General features: G+C 36.3%; 1 protein-coding gene across 1 annotated transcript in view; it reads right to left on the bottom strand.

Annotated features, from left to right (window-relative positions):
• Positions 1–18,001, bottom strand: part of SCYL2 (SCY1-like 2 (S. cerevisiae)) — a 73,509-nt gene that overhangs the window by 25,444 nt on the left and 30,064 nt on the right. Inside the window, exons 4-9 of the mRNA XM_006888518.1 lie at positions 15,161–15,310; positions 12,268–12,489; positions 9,742–9,858; positions 8,851–8,976; positions 6,789–6,965; positions 1,177–1,299 (exon numbers count right to left, since the gene is read on the bottom strand). Coding sequence (XP_006888580.1) covers positions 1,177–1,299; positions 6,789–6,965; positions 8,851–8,976; positions 9,742–9,858; positions 12,268–12,489; positions 15,161–15,310 — 915 coding nt within the window. The remainder of the gene's footprint in view (positions 1–1,176; positions 1,300–6,788; positions 6,966–8,850; positions 8,977–9,741; positions 9,859–12,267; positions 12,490–15,160; positions 15,311–18,001) is intronic.

Here is an 18,001-nt window from a genome sequence, read left to right as displayed (position 1 = left end):
CATACTCTTAATGGTGATCTCAGAATGTTTTTACACTGACCTACTAACCTTGAATAAACAAAATAAATGCCTTAGTAGATAAAGACAGAAATGAGTTCTAAAAGTGACCTTGTTATATATGTGGTTCTAGGTTCATGTTAAAAAAAGTTCTAATCAATAGCTTTAATAAATCAAAATTATTGTCTTCTTCATTAGAATTCCTATACTGGTAAAGACTGTAACTTTTTTTTTTGAGACTATAACTTTTTAAATAGAAAACCAGTTGTGCAGTGAGATGTTTTCAACATATGTATACATTTCTCACAGTGAAAGGATAAAATTAAAGGTAATTGTAATTCAAAATTATTTCCCAGATAAGATACACAACTAAAATTTTAAAAGTAAATGCTTAAAGTTTGGCAAAGTGTATGCTGTTTGAAGAACTAAAGCATTAGTATAAAAGTATGAGAGATGATTATGCCAAATTACATTCTGTTTGTCTATATGCTGCACTTAATTTGTGCAATGCACAGAGTTATCAGTGCAGAAGGAACAGCACTTCTAGGTAGGACACTCATACCTCAAATTTGAAAGAATGAGTGTGGAGAATATCTACTTAATGTTTGGATTTTAAAAAGGCAACAATCTTTCACACTTTTATAGCATACTTTCATTCATATTTCAACTATCCATTTAAAAAGAGGCAGAAAACAAAAGAGCTCCAGTGGTCTGGTGGTAAGGAGCTGTGCTGTCAACCCAAAGGCACATGGTTTGAATCCAAGAGCTGCTCTACAAGAAAAAGATGGGAAATCTCCTCCTGTGTAATTTATTGCCTCTTTAAACCCATTGGAGCTATGTGGTGGTTCCAACTCGATGCACATAGCAACAACAGAAAAAGGTCTATCAATAATCTAGACTAAATTTTACCTTACATATATAATAAACTTCTGCTATGAGTTGTTTCTTACTAGGTGTCAAATAACAACAATAGTAAATCATTTTCTTTTCAGTGTAGGAATTTAACAATTGAACCTTTAAACTTGTTAAAACTAGAAACATTGCTTCTGTTGTTTAGAGCAGTAATTTGATAAATATTATTGATGAGGGTTACATAAAAGTTTTAGTTAAACCCAGAAAAGCCTGTCTGTTTTTCTTCTGCTTTAAAAATCAAAAACATCATCAAGTCAAACACTGTACCTGGATCTGAATGGAAGGAGCTTCCAGTGCTCTATACACCATTGGTAAGACACTGTTCTTTATCTCATCAGGAGGAGTTTTGGTGAGTAGCAAATCCATTTTTTGTAAGAAAATTAACAAAATCTGTTTAGGGAAAAGGGAAATAATGTATTAAAATCTAGAATCCTTAAGAGGTTACATATAGGACAAAACTTAAAAGTTTCTTTTAAAAAAAGTTATCAATTTTAACACTCACCATGTTGCTAGCCTGAAGGCATGGAAGACAAAAATACACAATTCAGGACTCTCATATTTTAGAAAACACACTACTACACTCCAACTAGTACCTTAATCTCTTAAAAATAAAGACTAATTTCCCAAGTCTATAAAGTTACATAGATTACAAAAAAGCACTGCAATCAATATTTCTGGGTTAAGAGGTAATGAGTCTCAAGTATTTAATGAACTTCCAATGAGATCCCTGTATGATTATTAAAGTGCCTGATAAAAAGTCCATACATTCTTTTACAGCAGCTCAAAATTATATGGCACATTTTAGAAACAAATAATTTTTTACAATATCACTTTAATAGCATAATCTTTGAGTACATCAAATAAATTAAAATGATCAAGATACTTTTAAAATCAGAAGAGTATTTGGGAGCCAGATCTTATTTTGCATAGTTCTAATCAACAGGAACTACAGTTACCAATTCCAAATGTTGCAGTTGTTAATTATGGTCAAGTTGACTACTACTCACAGCCACCCTACGAACAATGGATCCAAACCCCAACCTGTCCTGTGCCATCTTTATCATCTCTGCCACATTAGAGCCCAATGTTACAGTCACTGTGTCAATCCATCTCAGAGGTCGCCCCTTCCTTTGCTCATATGAATAGTTTAGTGTTCAAAATGACTTTCCTAGACACAGAATTTGACTTGACTCTGTGGATAGGTGGGAATATGCAAATAGGGCACATTAGCTTATCCCCAAGGGGACTGGCTAGTCTCACCAATCCACAAGGGGATTAGCTAGTCTCACCATTAAATTGAGTAGATTCAACAGCAGAATAGAAGACATTTCACCAGCAGCAAATAAGAAGAGAATGTACTGAGTTCTTCAGGACCAGAGATTCTTGCATCAGCCAGACTATGGCCTAAATGAGCAACAGCCATAGCAGTGACAGTGGAGAACCAAAGACTTGACATGAGATGGAGTGGACCTTGGAACTGCTATGTCACTGGACCAAAGCTAAGAGCCTTTTGCCCAAGTTTGTTGGAGGACTTTGGAGGGAAGAGTCAATATTAGCAAGACTATCTCTTTTTCCACCTATCATGAGGCTGCCAATTGGCCCAGTGGTGAGAATCTTTGAATTATATATAGCCTTTGACTTCCTCAATATGGTTCTCTGTGGTCTGTAAACTATCACATCAGATTTTGGACCCAGTAAGGCAATAATATTGGTGCTGGGGTGAGTGGAAGGAGGTGTGGGAGCACAGAAAACATGTATGCTCTCCTGGGAATTGGGTCTGTGTTGCTGATTTTGTTTTTTGGGACAGTTCCCCTTTGTGAAGTTGGTAAAGGTCAGATATGGCCATACGCACATGGCTCTTGTTCTTTTTACAGCTTACCTTTTACTTGTTTAGGCACGATGTCCTTTTCTAAAGCAAAGTTCATTTATTATCTTTAGTGAGGGTAAGTCTGACATGCGTGACTATTTGAGATTCTAGGCCACAGCAGATGATACACAAATTGAAAGAGAGTTAACTCAAGAGAAAGCATGATTCAAACATCATGATCCTAATGATCTGAACTGCAATATGGATTGAAACTCAACATTAAGAAGACAGATTTTTCACCACAGGGCCAACTGGCAGCAACTGGCACCTCCATGAAAAATGGAGAAGAGACTGAGGTTGGTAACAATTTTCTTGGCAGCGGCATTCAGGAAATCAAAAGATGAACTGCATTGGGAAAATCTGTTAGGGACCTCTCCAGAGTACTGAAGAGTAATGAAGCCAGTCTGGATACTAAAGTGTACCTGATCCAGGAAATTGTCTTCCCAATTGCTTGTTATGCTTCAGAGAGCTGGACAATGACTAAGGATGATAGAAGAAAAATCAATGTCTTTCAGTTGTGGTTCTGGAGAAGAGTACTGAACATACTACGGACTGCCAAGAAAATGAACAGCTCTGTCTTAGAGAGGGCAAAACCAAGCTGCTCCTTGGAAGCAAAGCTTCTGAGGCTCCATCTCACATACTTCAGGCATATTGCCAGATGGAATCATTCCTTGGAGAAGGACTTCATGCTTGGAAGGATGGAGAGACGACAGTACAAGTGAGGTAAACCCTGGAGAAGATGGACTGACACAGTAACTGGTGAAACGGAGACAGAGGTCTCTGAGACAATGAGATTGGCTAAGGATAGGACAGAGTTCAGAGCTACTGTGCATAGGGCTGCCACAAGTGACTCAATGGCACATAACAAAAACAACGATCTGAACAGCATCATTCAAATGTAAATTACCAAGTTTTATACCCTGTCAACTCTTGAGTTCACAAATCACTATGTAAATAAAAAAATGCCTTTCCTCTCATCACGTCTGGTGACTGGTCAGTTCATGCACAGACAGCAAAGCATGTAGTTCATTAGTCTTGGTCTTCCACTAATAAATACATTTTATAAAAATGAAAAGTTGTGAAAAGAAATTGACCTGTGGAACAGGGGGAAATACCCTCATAGCTCCCCTTTTAGACAAAAAAATGCCTGTCAGGTGATCAATAACCTCAGAGAAGCACTCACTCCTCAGATAACCAACCATTTAAAGTCAAAAAAGGAGCATTTCCCAACAAAAAGTCCAGAGGAGTGAAGAGGAAGGACAGAAAGATTATACAAATTAGAATTATATATAAGAAGTGTAAGAGTGTGATCATATTGTTGAATGTGCGATTCATATTATAAGATAAAATGGCTGAATGGAAAACCAGTATGTTTTATAAACCTTCAAGCCATAATAGAAATAAAAGGAGCTGGCAAACACACACACACACACACAAAAGATATTATATAAAGTTGTAGGTATGAAGTACCACATGTAACAAAAAAGTTGGACACAAAAGAGGATAACTGAATAAACCATGGTACACTCACAGTACACTCAAAGCACAGAATATTTTAAAAGGTTAAATTTATACCAGTTGATTTGTAAATATTCCCTCCATGACAAAGAAATGCAGATAATTCCATTACCATTAACCTAATAATAACAAAGCCTCCAATATTTAAATGAATGCAGTCGGATTATATAAACTCATAAAGCGTAAGACATATTTTAGACTTGTTAACCCTGGTAAGATGGCACAAGGAGAAAGGCATCTACATTATATTTTACTGTATACACACAGAAGTATGTATCTGTGCATCTTTACTGGTACATATATATACACAGTATTAAAAAGTCCCCATGATATAAATAATTCTTATGACAGGTTATTATTTATATATACTAGGAATTGACGGTATACCAATTGATGTATTTCAACTAACAGATGCTACTCTAGATGTGCTCACTAACTTGTGCCAAGAAATCTGGAGGACAACCACTTGGTCAACTGACTGGAAGAGGTCTACATTTGTTCCCATTCCAAAAAAAGGTGACCCAACAGAGTGTGGAAATTATCGAACAGTACCATTAATATCACATACAAACAAGATTCTGCTGAAGATTATCCAAAATTAACTGGAACAGCCCATCAGCAAAAAGCTGTAGGCTGGGTTTAGAAGGTGTCATGGTACTAGGGATATTGTAGCTAATGTTAGACGGATCTTGGCTGAAAATAAGGAGTATCAGAGGAATGCCTCTCTGTGTTTTATTGACTATGCAAAGGTGTTTGACTGTGTGCATCACAAGAAACTGTGGCTAACTCTGAGAAGAATGAGAGTAATACAAAACCTATACTAACAGGAGGTAGTTGTCAGAACAGAGCAAGGAAACACTGAATGGTTCAAAATTGGGAAGGGTGTACACCAGGGATGTGTCCTATCTCCCTACCCTTTCAATCTATATAAAGAACTTAATGCTTTACTATCATGTGTCTGAGAATAGGAAGGAGAGCAAATTCAAAGCCTAATGTATGATTCTATGCATCATAAATCTAGACTACCCTGTCTTTGTCTACATCAACACTGAAATAGCATTTACCATTTACCATTTTCACCACTGGGCCAACTGGCAGCACCATGATGTATGGAGAAGAGACTTGGTTATTAACAGTTACGGCTTGCTTGGCTCCTCAACCAACATTCTTGGCACCAGCAGTCAGAAAATCAAAAGATGAACTGTATTAGGTAAATTTGCTGTTATAGGACCTCTCCGGAGTACTGAGAAGCAACAACATTAGTCTAGAAACTAAGGCGTGTCTGATACAAGCCAGTCTTTGCCATTACTTGTTATGCATCAGAGAAATGTACAATGACTAGGGATGACAGAAGAATCATTGATGCCTTTGAGTTATGGTAGTGGAAAAGAGTCTTGAACATACCATGGAAACATACAAAGAAAACAAATAGGTCTGTTTTGGAGAGAGTAAAAAAACCAAGTTTCTCCTTGGAGGCTAGGATTTTGAAGCTCCACCTCACATACTTAGAACATATGGCCAGGAAGGACAGATCCTTGGGGAAGGACAACATGCTCGGAACGGTCAAGGGACAGCGGAGGAGAGGAAGATCCTGGATGAGATGGATTGATACAGTAACTAGTGCGATGGGGTAGGTGTGTTGGAGTCCATGAGACTGACTCAGGACAGGGTAGCCTTGAGAGCTGTTGTGCATAGGGTTGCTATGAGTCGCAGACAGCTCTATGGCACATAACAACAACAGCAAAAACAACAACAACCCTTTTTACTCAGAATACATAAATAAAGTATTTCCATGGAATTGTATATACTCTTGTTTTCTGGTTGCAGTGTTTATTAAGCAGATAAGAAGATAAATAACTGAAATAATTAATCTACAAATTGAAGGCCCTAGAGAGCAAACAAACCAAAGCGTATGCATGAGAGCGAAGGACCTTTGTTAACCAAACTTACACCTTCCAGGTTCAAAAGGGAAGGAGGAAAAGAAAAGGGTGAAAGAAGGGGAGGAGAGAAAAGTGTTACTAGAACAGCAGAGATTAGTGGACAGATGGGGGTGGTGAAGGAATAGGCAAGATGTAATGGAAACCTGATGAGACACGGTGATCTAAGGCAGAGTTAATAGTAATTACTTAGGTAAAACACAATATTTACTAATAGTTGCATTAAAACTATTAAAAGCAAACAAACATCTATAACTTCCAGCAGGATCAATAAGAACACTAAATTTTTTTTAAATTCTCAATACAACTTATTTTCTGAGATAGCAAGTTATGAAAAGCTCCAAACATAAAGTTTCAAAGTCCATTTATAATTTTAGGAATGGTTCAATTCAATCACATACGAAATAGCTGTATCACCAAGAGAAAAGAAAGTATAATATTCTGACCTCAAATTTTAAAAAGTCAGTACACATTCCTTTTGTTTTCAATGACAGCCATCCTAATGAAGAATACCAATGAATTAAAAAAAAAATAATGCAAAATCATCTGCACCATACCTGGATTGGCTCCTGCTGCTTAAAGACGGGGCCTAGTTCAGGTAGAATTAGTTTAACATATTCTTCTTTGGTACATTCCTCAGCAATCAGTAGAACATTAGGCAAAACAAAAGGTACCATGTCAGGATTTACAAATTCTGAAGTCAAACAAGGCAAAATTCTCTGCACGATTACCCGCTGAAAGACAAGACATTCGTACAGAAAAAATTATTTCATATCTTTCGTGTTAACACCGAGATTACAGTTTCAAATGTCCTAACTGGGAGCTCTGACAGCCTAGTAGTAAGAAGCTGTCCTAAAATTCCAAACACACTCAGTTCTAATCCACCAGCTGCTCCATGGGAGAAAGATGGACAGTCTCCTCCTGTGCTATTAACTGCCTCTAGAAATGAGCTAACGGGTCAGCTATGACTCTGTTCCAACTGGAGAGCAAACAATCCTTTTAGGATGACAGAAGAATTGGTGCCTCTGAGTTGTGATGCTGGAGTTGGAGAGGTGCACTACATATCTCATGGACTGCCATAAGAACAGATTAAGTACTGGGAAATGTACAGTCAGGGTGCTCCTTGGAGGCAAGGGAGGCAAAGCTATGTCTCACATACTTTCAGCATGTTGTTAGAACCGGTTATTCCTTGGAAAGGAACATCATGTTTGGCAAAGTGGAGAGTCAGCGGAAGGGAGGAAGACCCTCAAGAGATCGATGATTGACACTGTGACTGCAGCAATGGGCTCAACTGTGTCAGAGATAATGTGGATGACACAGGATAGGCCAGGGTTCTTATCTGTGTTCACAGGGTTGCTGTGAGTTGTACTAAACTCAGCAACACCTACCAACAACAAATCCTTTTAGGTAACGTAATCACGTAATGTATATACAAACTAGGACATTTCTGACAGTGAAACAGATTGCTATTTCCAGCCATGTCAGGACAAAGGGTATAATCTTGAATATTATGGAGTGGAGAGGGAAGCACAATCTGGAACTATCCAGACAAAGAACAACAAATGACCATTTAGGATACTTTCCTAAATTAGTCTTCACCAATACATTTCTCCTTTTAATTATTTCATCACTTCTGATATATATCATACAATTTAATAAGCCCTGTCCAATGCCCTAATTTGTACTTTTATAACTTTGAGCTATAACCTCACAGTTTTGATGCTATTAATTATGTTTACACATTAGTTAAGCCAGCAGAAAATGCTTGTGTATTAGAGAACAGTTCTAATCACCAAGTTAGAATTTTTAATTTCCAACACTGAACAAATTGTTGCAACCCATTTCCTCTAATTGACCAATCTTTTTAGACTATAGTACATTCATGCTTTCCTAAGACAAAGAGGGAGAATTAAGGAAATTGTTAGAGGTGATTTAATGCCTTTGACTAAGTCGGTTCTGATTCAACAGAAGACAGCAACTAAGGGGGGAAAGACTCGGTGATGTGCCCAAGTCAAGACTGCAGGTCAGAGTATTCTAGGACGCAGATTGATTCTGTCACATGAGCTTATTCATCTCATACCTGGGCAATCAATTCTATGAGTCAACTCAATGAGTAAATTTCATAGAAGGAGAATACCTATCATTCTCCTGGAGAGCAGCTGGTAGATTCAAATTGCCAGAAGGAACTAGCCTTAAAGTTAGCAGTAAAACTCCCTATAGACCATACTAAGGAGGAGATAACAGTACTTATAAATAAGGACTTATCACCCACCCCTGTCATTAAGTGGACTCCAACTCAGGACAAAGTAGAACTCAGAGGGTTCCTGAGGCTATAAGTCATTATGGAAACAGACTGCCTCATCTTTCTCCTGAAGAGCTGCTCGTGTATTTGAACCACCAACCTCAACTGCTGGTATGGTAGTGATCTCCATAAAGACAACTTATAAACGTCAGACATTTAATGATTTAAGCATGGCACAGGAAATATCCTTGTTTGTTATATACCATTTTTTATTATGGCAAAGGTCGTCTTTATTTCTTTAGAAAAGTCATGGTAATTAAATGTAAAAATTCAATTCTAAGATCCTGGCTATACTCAGAAAATGATCAGGAACAAACCTTGGGAAGTTTTGGCAGAACCTTTGGCAGTCCTTTGAAAAACTGTGATTTCTGAAGATTATCTCTTTGGAATAAGGTATCAAAATACTGCAGTGTCACTGCACCAACATCATCAAAGAAGGGAATCTAAAAACAAGGACATGAAATGACAATATATTGATAAATATTAACATTAAAGAACTTCTTTTTTTGATACCACCACCATTTGGGGGGTGTGTGTGTGTTTGTATATCTAGATATATAGATATATATAAAGAGTGAGAACTGTTAAGGATAACTTAATAGAAATTATAACTATAAAATCAGGATAAAAGAAAAGCTGATTCATTTCTTTTTAAGTAGAAATCATAAAAATTAGTATCTGTGAGTCAGTTGAGCAGTAACATTTTGGTAGCTACTAAAATACTGAAAGATAAATAATGTGAAGGCATAAAAAGCATCAATAAATTACTAAAAATCTATGCTTACATTAGTTGAATTCTTCGAAAGCACAGAACTTCAACAAATTTACTTTGACTCTTAGGACCCTATTCATTTGAAATGTTAACTTCCCATCAGAGCAATTACATATATATAATCTTAGATTATGAAAAAGCTAAAAATATTCTCAATAACAAAGGTATCTTATTTGGGGACTAGAGTTGTCTAAATATTATTCTGTTATTGTTGCTATTGTTGTCGATTGCCTTCGAGTCAAGCATGACTCATAGTTACCCTATGAACAAAAGGCCTGAAGCCTCTCTGTAAGTACCAAGATTTATCAAAATTCAGTTTCTGGAGGCATGTTGTTTAGGAAGTAGATGCCATTCCTGCCTCCAAAAATTTTACTTAAGAAGCATTTGAACGACTTCTTTTGTCCCTTTACTTAAGTCAGAATTTGTGTGCACTCACCTTTGTCATTTGATCTGCATCTGGCCTTACAGTTGGAGTAACATTTAACAGCAGTTTTACGTGTTCACGGACTTCCTCAGGTACATTAGTGAGCGAACTAGATCCCAAACGACTCAACTATTCAAAACAGCAATAACATTAAATATAAATTTAAAAAAATAATTCAAAGAGAAACGAATTAATATTGTCAAAAGTCTAAGAATCATTTTTTTTAATAATGTACTTGTAATAATATATGTAATAAAGACATTCTGGATATGTATTAAAATATATATATAAAGCAAAAGCATTGCCTATAAAGTGTTTATGCAGTATTTTTTTTAAGAAAAGGTTTGTGTACAGTCATTTTATAGCACAATGCCCAACAGATCAAACCGAAGGGGATTAAACTAAATGTATAATTGTGCTCTCCAGGCTTCAAAATAGAAACTCTTAGATTCATCTGTGTCTGTAAATTGTTAATACCAGGCAGCCTTCTAAATAGCTTGAGCCTTATAGACAGTTTGGATGTATCTGCCAGTTCATCTGATAACATGAGTATACTTAGATCATGAAGTTTCTTAGACATAGGAGAGAAAAAAATTAAATACATTGTACTGGAACCACCATTCTTCTAAAAGTCAGTTACAATTTGTCGTGATCCACACAGTCAAATGCCTTTGCACAGTTCACTGAAACACAGATAGACATTCCCCTGGTATTCTCTCTTCTCAGCCAAGACCCATCTGACAATGGCTATAATATCCCTAGTGCCACAGTTTCTTTTAAACCCTGCTTGTAATTTTGATAGTTCTCTGTTGATGTGCTGTTTCAATACTTTTTGAAAAATCTTCAGGACTTTGCTTGCATGTGTTATTAGTAATAGTCTTCAGTAGTCCATAATATAGTTAATATTCTTTCTCAAAAGCATAACTCAAAGTCATCAATTCTTCTGAGGTCTTCCTTATTCATTTGCATGAGGCAATGGAAAATACACTGGATTGGCTCAGGCATACCTAGGTCCTCAATGTTTCATTTCCAAATACTATAAAGAGGCCTTTACAGCAGATTTATCAAAATGGTTCATTTCTTGATTGCAGCATCAATGACACTGACAGTGGATCCAAGATTAACAACAAAAATTCATGGCAATTTTTATCTCTTCTATGTTTATCTGATGTTCTTTATTGGTTATGCAATTATTAGGATTTTTGTTTTCTTTTTGTCAAGATGTACTCCATGATGCATGTTGTAATCTTTCATCTTCATCAGGAAATGCCTCAAATTCCCTTCACTTACATCAAGCAAGACTGTGTCATCTATATACGCTAAGTTGTTAATGAGTCTTCCTTCAATCCTGATGCCTTATTCTTCTTCGTATTTCTAGACTGTTGGATTATTTGCTCAGCATATATGTCTAATAAGTATAGTGAAAGGACACAGCCCTGGCTGACATCTTTCCTAATTTCAAACCACTCCAGTTGTTCTGGTAGAGCACATGTCCCTTGGGCAATGTATAGGTTCTGAATGAGCAAAATTAAAAGTTCTTAAAGTCCTATTCTTCAGAATGTCACCCATAATTTATTGATTCACACAATCTAATCTAAGTAGTCAATAAAATGAAGATAAAATTTATATGGTACTTCCTGCTTTCAGGTAAAATCCATCTGACATCAACTCTGATAACCTTCATCCCTTATTTTCCTCTGAATTCAGCATGAATTTCTAGCAGTTAAATGTAGATATGCAGTTGCAACTATTTTTTAATTATCATTCTCAAAAAGAACAGATCAAGATCCAGCCTGAAATACAATGCTGCTGCTGTTGTTGCTGTTGATTGCCTTTGAGTCAAGCACGACTCAGAGTGACCCTATAAACAAAAGACCTGAAGGTCCTCTACAACGATCTACATTTATCAAAGTTCATAGAGTTTCAGGAGGCATGTTATTTAGGAAGTGGTTAGCAATCAGAAAAGAGCCATGTGCATAAAACTTATGTACCAAACACTGGTGTCAAAGATGATGAAACTAAAGATTTTTACCAACTTCTGCAGTCTGAAGTTGATCAAACATGCAATCAAGATGCATTGATAATTACTGGGGATTGGAATGCAAAAGCTGGAAATAAAAAAGGATTAGCAATTTAAAATTTAAAAATATGGCTTTGGTGACAGAAATAATACCAGAGATTTCACAACACAATTTTGGAAGATAATGACTTATTCAATGGTAAAGTTCAGTATTTTAAGGACAGGGTCAGATGCTGAATGTGGAACATCAATTGCTCATATGCAGGTTCATGCTGAAGCTGAAGAAAATTAAGACAAGTCCACAAGAGCTAAAGGACACACAAGTCTCTGAAAAGACTTTCTGAAACACAAAGCTGAATTTGCCCTCATTGTTTATACAAGAACTTTCATTAAGTATTTAAAAACTTAAAATACGGAATACTTATCTAATTTGGGGGAATTTTCTGAACACAGTTTTCTGAAAAAGCATGAATATTTCACCACATATTTAATGTAACTGCATTTTGATAATTAAGTACCTGATCCAACTGTCTGCTGAAACTCTTGTAAATATCTTGCTTGTTGACTTCAAATATAGGCTTCCCTTTATTAAAAACCGCATACATAATAGTTCCTAGAGAGTACATATCACTGGCTGTTTCACAGCTCACAGAAAGTATGTATTCAGGAGCCAAGTATTCGGGATTTGGAAGACACAATGATGGCAAATTTGGGTCCCATTCTTTGCAAGGGAACTTGGGCTGAAAGGGAAAAAAAGATTATGTAAATTAGATATTTCAAGTGAAAGCAAAGTGCATGATGCAGTAGTAATCTAGCTTTAAGATTCAAACTTTAGTCACACAAATAAAAATATTACTATCACTTTGTATCCTAAAATTCTTCAAGCTACAAACCGGGAAGTGCAAACAGTGAACTGAGAGATAAGAACAAGACATCTTCAAAATTTTGTGGCTAAAGTTTTCTCCTAGAGGACAAATCATCACTAGAGAGATGTAGTGTGAAAATGAGAAGAACTAGTATACACTACACAGGTTTCAGATTGCCCACTGAAACTTTATTCTTCCACTAACTAGTCATATAATTTAGTTACTAAGTTCAAAAGACTGTTTTAAGGATTAAACAAATATGCAGAGGACAGATCTAAAACAGTACCACAGTATGTACTCTATCAAAGACTTCCTGCTTCTCCTAAAAAAAAAAAAAAGGTTGCTATAAAGAGGTTGTCAAATATAGCCAGAAATACACAACCAGGAGAGGATAAAATTCATGAATGGGGCCTTCTAGAGATTAAATCCCTGTGTGCATCAAAAACTCCAACAGAGTGAAAAGAAAACCTACTGACTGGAAAAAAATATTTGTCAATATCATCTCAGACGGGTCTCATAAGAAAAGTTTAGGGACTCCTACAGGGCCTCCACAAGAAAAAGACTGATGACACAATTACAAAACAGGCAAAAGACATGGAAAGACTTTTCACAGAGGAAGATATTTAGATGGCCAACAAACACGTGAAGAAATGCTCAAAATCACTGGCCATAAGAGAGATGCAAATCAAAGCCATCTCACCCAATAGCAGTGGCAAAGTTTAATAGGACAGTAAGCAATAAATGTTGGAGAGGATGTGGAGAGGGGGAACTCTCATACACTATTTGGGGGATTAGAAAATGGTACAACTATTCTCATGATAAAAGAGTCCAGAAGGAAAGCTGCGCAGTAGAGTGGACTTAGGGGGTGGGGGTGGAGTTGGCATTGCAAAGTAATTAAAGAGTTTTACTTTTTAAGAAGAGTGAATTGTGGGGGCGGGGGTGGGCAGGGAGAAAAGTGAATGATTGGAAACCCTAAGTCTCTGTAAACTTTCACTAAAATTAATTAAAAAAAAATTTTTAATGGTACAACCACTCTGGAAAGCAGTTTAGCATTTCCTCAAAATGCTGAACACAGAAATTTCATATGACCCAGCTATTCCACTGCTAGAAATACACCCTGAGGAAAAGAGAACCATCAGTGTATGTAGTAATTTTAGAAATTGTTGCTGTGAAATTTTAACTGAGACACAAACTGAGTTTGTATACCAGTGTTCATAGCAGTGTTATTCATAATCACAAGAACATGGCAACAACTCAAATGTACAACCACAATTGAACGGGTTGAGAATTGTGGTATATTCCATTGTGTGAATATACATAGCTGGGGAGACTCAGTCTCATAAGGGTAAATCCTGCACAGAACCATTATTGTAGAAACAATATGGAGACCCAGGGGGGAGAATGGGTGGGAACAGAGGAGTGAAAGTAGACAGGGGGAAATCATAGGGTTGCACAGTTTGGTGGGTGGAGGTAGAAGGGGTAAAGGAAATGGGAAAGACTTGGCAGGGATCTGGAAAGATGGTAAGGGTAGACAGCGTTCAATGGTGATTGAGTTTATAAAATATAATGAATGGGAATGACTGCATGCAACAATATGTTAATGAAAGATACTGTGAAACACAATGTATACCAATTTCATATACAAACTTATGTAAACTTTTAAAAAAAGTTAATAAAAAAAATAGCTCCTTAAATTGGATCATCTTTAGGTCACATCTTGGTTGTTTAACAATTACACAAGGTAAAATTCTAAATTACAAGATGCCGTATTACATGCATAAAAAATAATCAACACAAAAGCAGATTAACTTAGTTTAATGCTTCCTCAAAAAACATGACTATCAAGAACAGATGCATTAGAACCAAAAAGACTGGGTTCAAATTCTGACTTGTTTATTAACCAATTGCAAAAAACAGGTTACGTAAGTTACTGTACTTATCTGTGTCATTCCTATACCTCATAAAATTATTGTGAGGAGTAAAACCACAAATAATAATAAGGGAAATGTTTCGGTAAATGTTGGCTACTATTATCAATGTATCCTCTAAAGAATATTCTTTGGCTGAATAAACTGGAGAAACACTAGTAGAAGAAATTCAGGGCATGACAGTATACTTTTAAGTTCTGACAAGAATAAATAACCGATTATTTTATACAATAATTCTGAACTTAATATAAATCTGGCACCTTCTTTCCAAATAGTATTAATTACTGTAGAACTAATAAGATGAAGAATACTTTTAATAAAAACTAGGCCAAAAGCACATGGTTGAAATTCTCTATGTGCTTCACAGGAGAAAGATGGGAAACTCCTCCACATGATAAACTGTTTCAGAAAACCTGCTGGAGGGTCCATTTCAGCTAGACAATACATAACAAAAGTCCCAATTAAGAAAAACAATTTCCTATAAAGCAATACATTTAAATATAGCACTGCATTACTAGCCTATTTCTAATTCAGATTAACAAATTCGCTAATCCACTCCAGATGTCATCACAGGTTTACAGTGTTTTTAAAAATGAGATGACTAAAACTTTTATTACCTCTTGTTCAGAAGGATTGGTCGATGACACACAAAAATCAAAGCCCATTATTTTCCAGGCTCCACTTTTATTCAAAATGACATTTTCAGGAGTAATATTTCCATGAACCATTTTCACGCTACTATGTAAAAATGACAATCCTTCAGAAACCTAGAATGGGCGGGGGAGGGGGTTGGGAGGAGTAGAAACATTGATACATTAAATGAAACTCTTCCATTACAGCAGTAAAATGTTTTCTAAAAAAAAAAATCACAATCATTATTGATGCTTCTTGTAATGAAACATTAGCTAACAATAAATTTCATTGTAAATGCAAAAGTACATAGTTTTAAATGCCAAGATCATCTAAGCATGGGGGCGGAAAATCATGAAAGAATTAAAGAGTAAAACCATTTATTTTGTTCTTTTCATTATGCATACAAGCAGAAGAAAATATATAAAAGTGCCATTTGCTGTCCAAATTTATTCAGTCGCTAAATCAAGGACAAAGTCATCATTAAATCCACTACAGGTCAAGTTTGAGCTTTACTGATTTTCCCTTTTTCTGTATCACTAATTTCCAATTTGATCTTTAATGTGTGTGTCATTCAGTTTACTTGGGACTGCTCCAATTCTTAGACTCCTGTAAGACTGAGATCTTAGAAATGGATAGAACTTTCAAAAGCAGATACTCAAGCCCGGACTTTTGAATAGATTCCACGTATATTTTAACAGTAGAGATATCAGGATTTGCTGATGGATTTATGCATATCAAAATGGAAAAAGGTTCTCAATTACATGAGTTATAAAGGAAATAAATTTATACAATTATAACTGAGATTCTAATAAATAAAAAAATGCTACTTTTTAAAAATACCAACAATATTAATTATAAATTGGTCATAACATTACTGATATAAAACATTTTTTAAATTGTATATTATCATACAATGAAGTTGAACTTAGGCATATCCAACAATTTTAATCCTAGGTTCATACTCAAGAGAACTGGGTACATACATTAAAGAAAAGATATATACACACACACACACGAAATGTTTAGGGGAAGAGGTGGGCAGGGAGAAAAGTGCAACAATGAATGAATAGGAATCCAAAGTCTAAAATTAGTAATGTTTTAAAAAATAAAATGTTTATTGATAAATTATAAAGCCACAAGCTAGGAAGGGGCAAGGTGGGGAAGCTAAAAACAGTACAAATGATCTTCATCAGTGGGATGTATAAGTAATATGCAGCTCATTCATAAAGTGAAACAGTATCCTTATAGCCAACAATGCTGAAGAATTTCCAGAGTTTGGGCTTCTGAGATTCAAGATAATGTTTTCTTTCCTGACACTGGTGACAGTTAAACAGATGCATTAATGTTGTGATAATTCAATCAGTGGCACATACATTTCTGGACTATTTCACATGTTGTGTTGCAATAAAAAGCATTGTAAAAATAAAAATTCAACCTCTACCAAAGCAGAAAAAAAACAGGAACTCTACTTATCCTCACCTCTCCTGCATGAGATGGACTGAAACAGTGACTGCAATGGATCAAGTGTCAGAGGAGAACGGCACAGATGAGATAGGATTTAGATCTGCTGTTCATAAGGTTGCTACGAGTCATACTCGACAGCACCTAACAAGAACTCCTGCATCAAAAAAATACATTCAGCCGCCTTCAATACACTGGACAATGAGGGAGTGAAGAACAGGGATACCTGTTATGGTCAGGTACCACCAAGTGGAATATGACTCATACTGACCATATTAACAAAAGATCTAAACCCTGTCCTATCCTGTGCCATCGTCATCCTTCCTGACACACAAGAGCCCATTGCAGCAGCCACTGTGTCAGTCTACCTGGCTGAGGGTCTTCCTCTCCTTCGCTTACCCTCCATCCTTCCTAGCATCACGTCCTTCTCCGAGGAATGGCCCCTCCTAGCAACATGCTCAAAGTATGTGAGGCAAAGCCTCATCATTCCTGCCTCCAAAGGGCACGCCAGCTGCACCCTCTCCAAGATGTATCCGTTTGTTCTCTTGGCCATCCATGGGATGTTCGGTGCTCTTCTCCAACACAGCAGCTCAAAGGCATCAATTCTGTCATCCTTATTCACTGTCCAGCATTCAAATGCATAGCAAGCAACAGGAAACACTATGGCCTGAATCAGATGCACCTGAGTTCTCAAACTGACAGCGTTATTCCTCAATAATTTGGAAGGACCTTAACTACAGATTTTTTCCAGTGCAATGCATCTCCTGATTTCCTGACTGCTGGTACTAAGGGTGTTAACTGTGGATTCAGGCAAGATGAAGCTGTTGACAATTTCAATCAATTCTCCATTCATCATGATGTTGCCTATTGGTCCAGTGGTAAGAATCTTTGTTTTCTTGACACTGAGATGCAGTAAACAGATAAACCGTACCAATCTCCCCAGTGCAAAGCAGTATATTCTGGACCATAAAATTCAGTAAGTTAAAAAACACAAGTCACATAAAATATGTTCTCTAATGACAACACAATTAAATCTGAAAACTAAATATCATACGTTTATATAATCTATGGGTCAGAGAAGAAAGCAAAAGGAAGATTTTAATACACTATGAATTGAATGAAATGAAAACACATCACAGCAAAATTTGTGGTATGCCATTATAAGCAGTGTTTAAGAGAAAATCTACAGTACTCAACATCTACATTAGAAAAGAACAGTTTCCAACCAGAAGATAAAACAGATGAATGGGACCTTCTAAGAATCAAATCCCTATGAGCATCCAGAAACTTCTCTAACAGGGTAAAAAGGGAAGCCACAGACTGGGAAAAAGTTTTTGGTAATGACATGTCAGACAAGGGACTTA

This window comes from Elephantulus edwardii, unplaced genomic scaffold (genome assembly GCF_000299155.1).
Source record: "Elephantulus edwardii isolate Elephantulus edwardi_28Jun2011 unplaced genomic scaffold, EleEdw1.0 scaffold00068, whole genome shotgun sequence".
In the NCBI taxonomy this organism is placed as follows: domain Eukaryota; kingdom Metazoa; phylum Chordata; class Mammalia; order Macroscelidea; family Macroscelididae; genus Elephantulus; species Elephantulus edwardii.
Note: the sequence above shows the minus strand (reverse complement) of the source record. Positions and strands in the feature narration are given on the sequence as shown.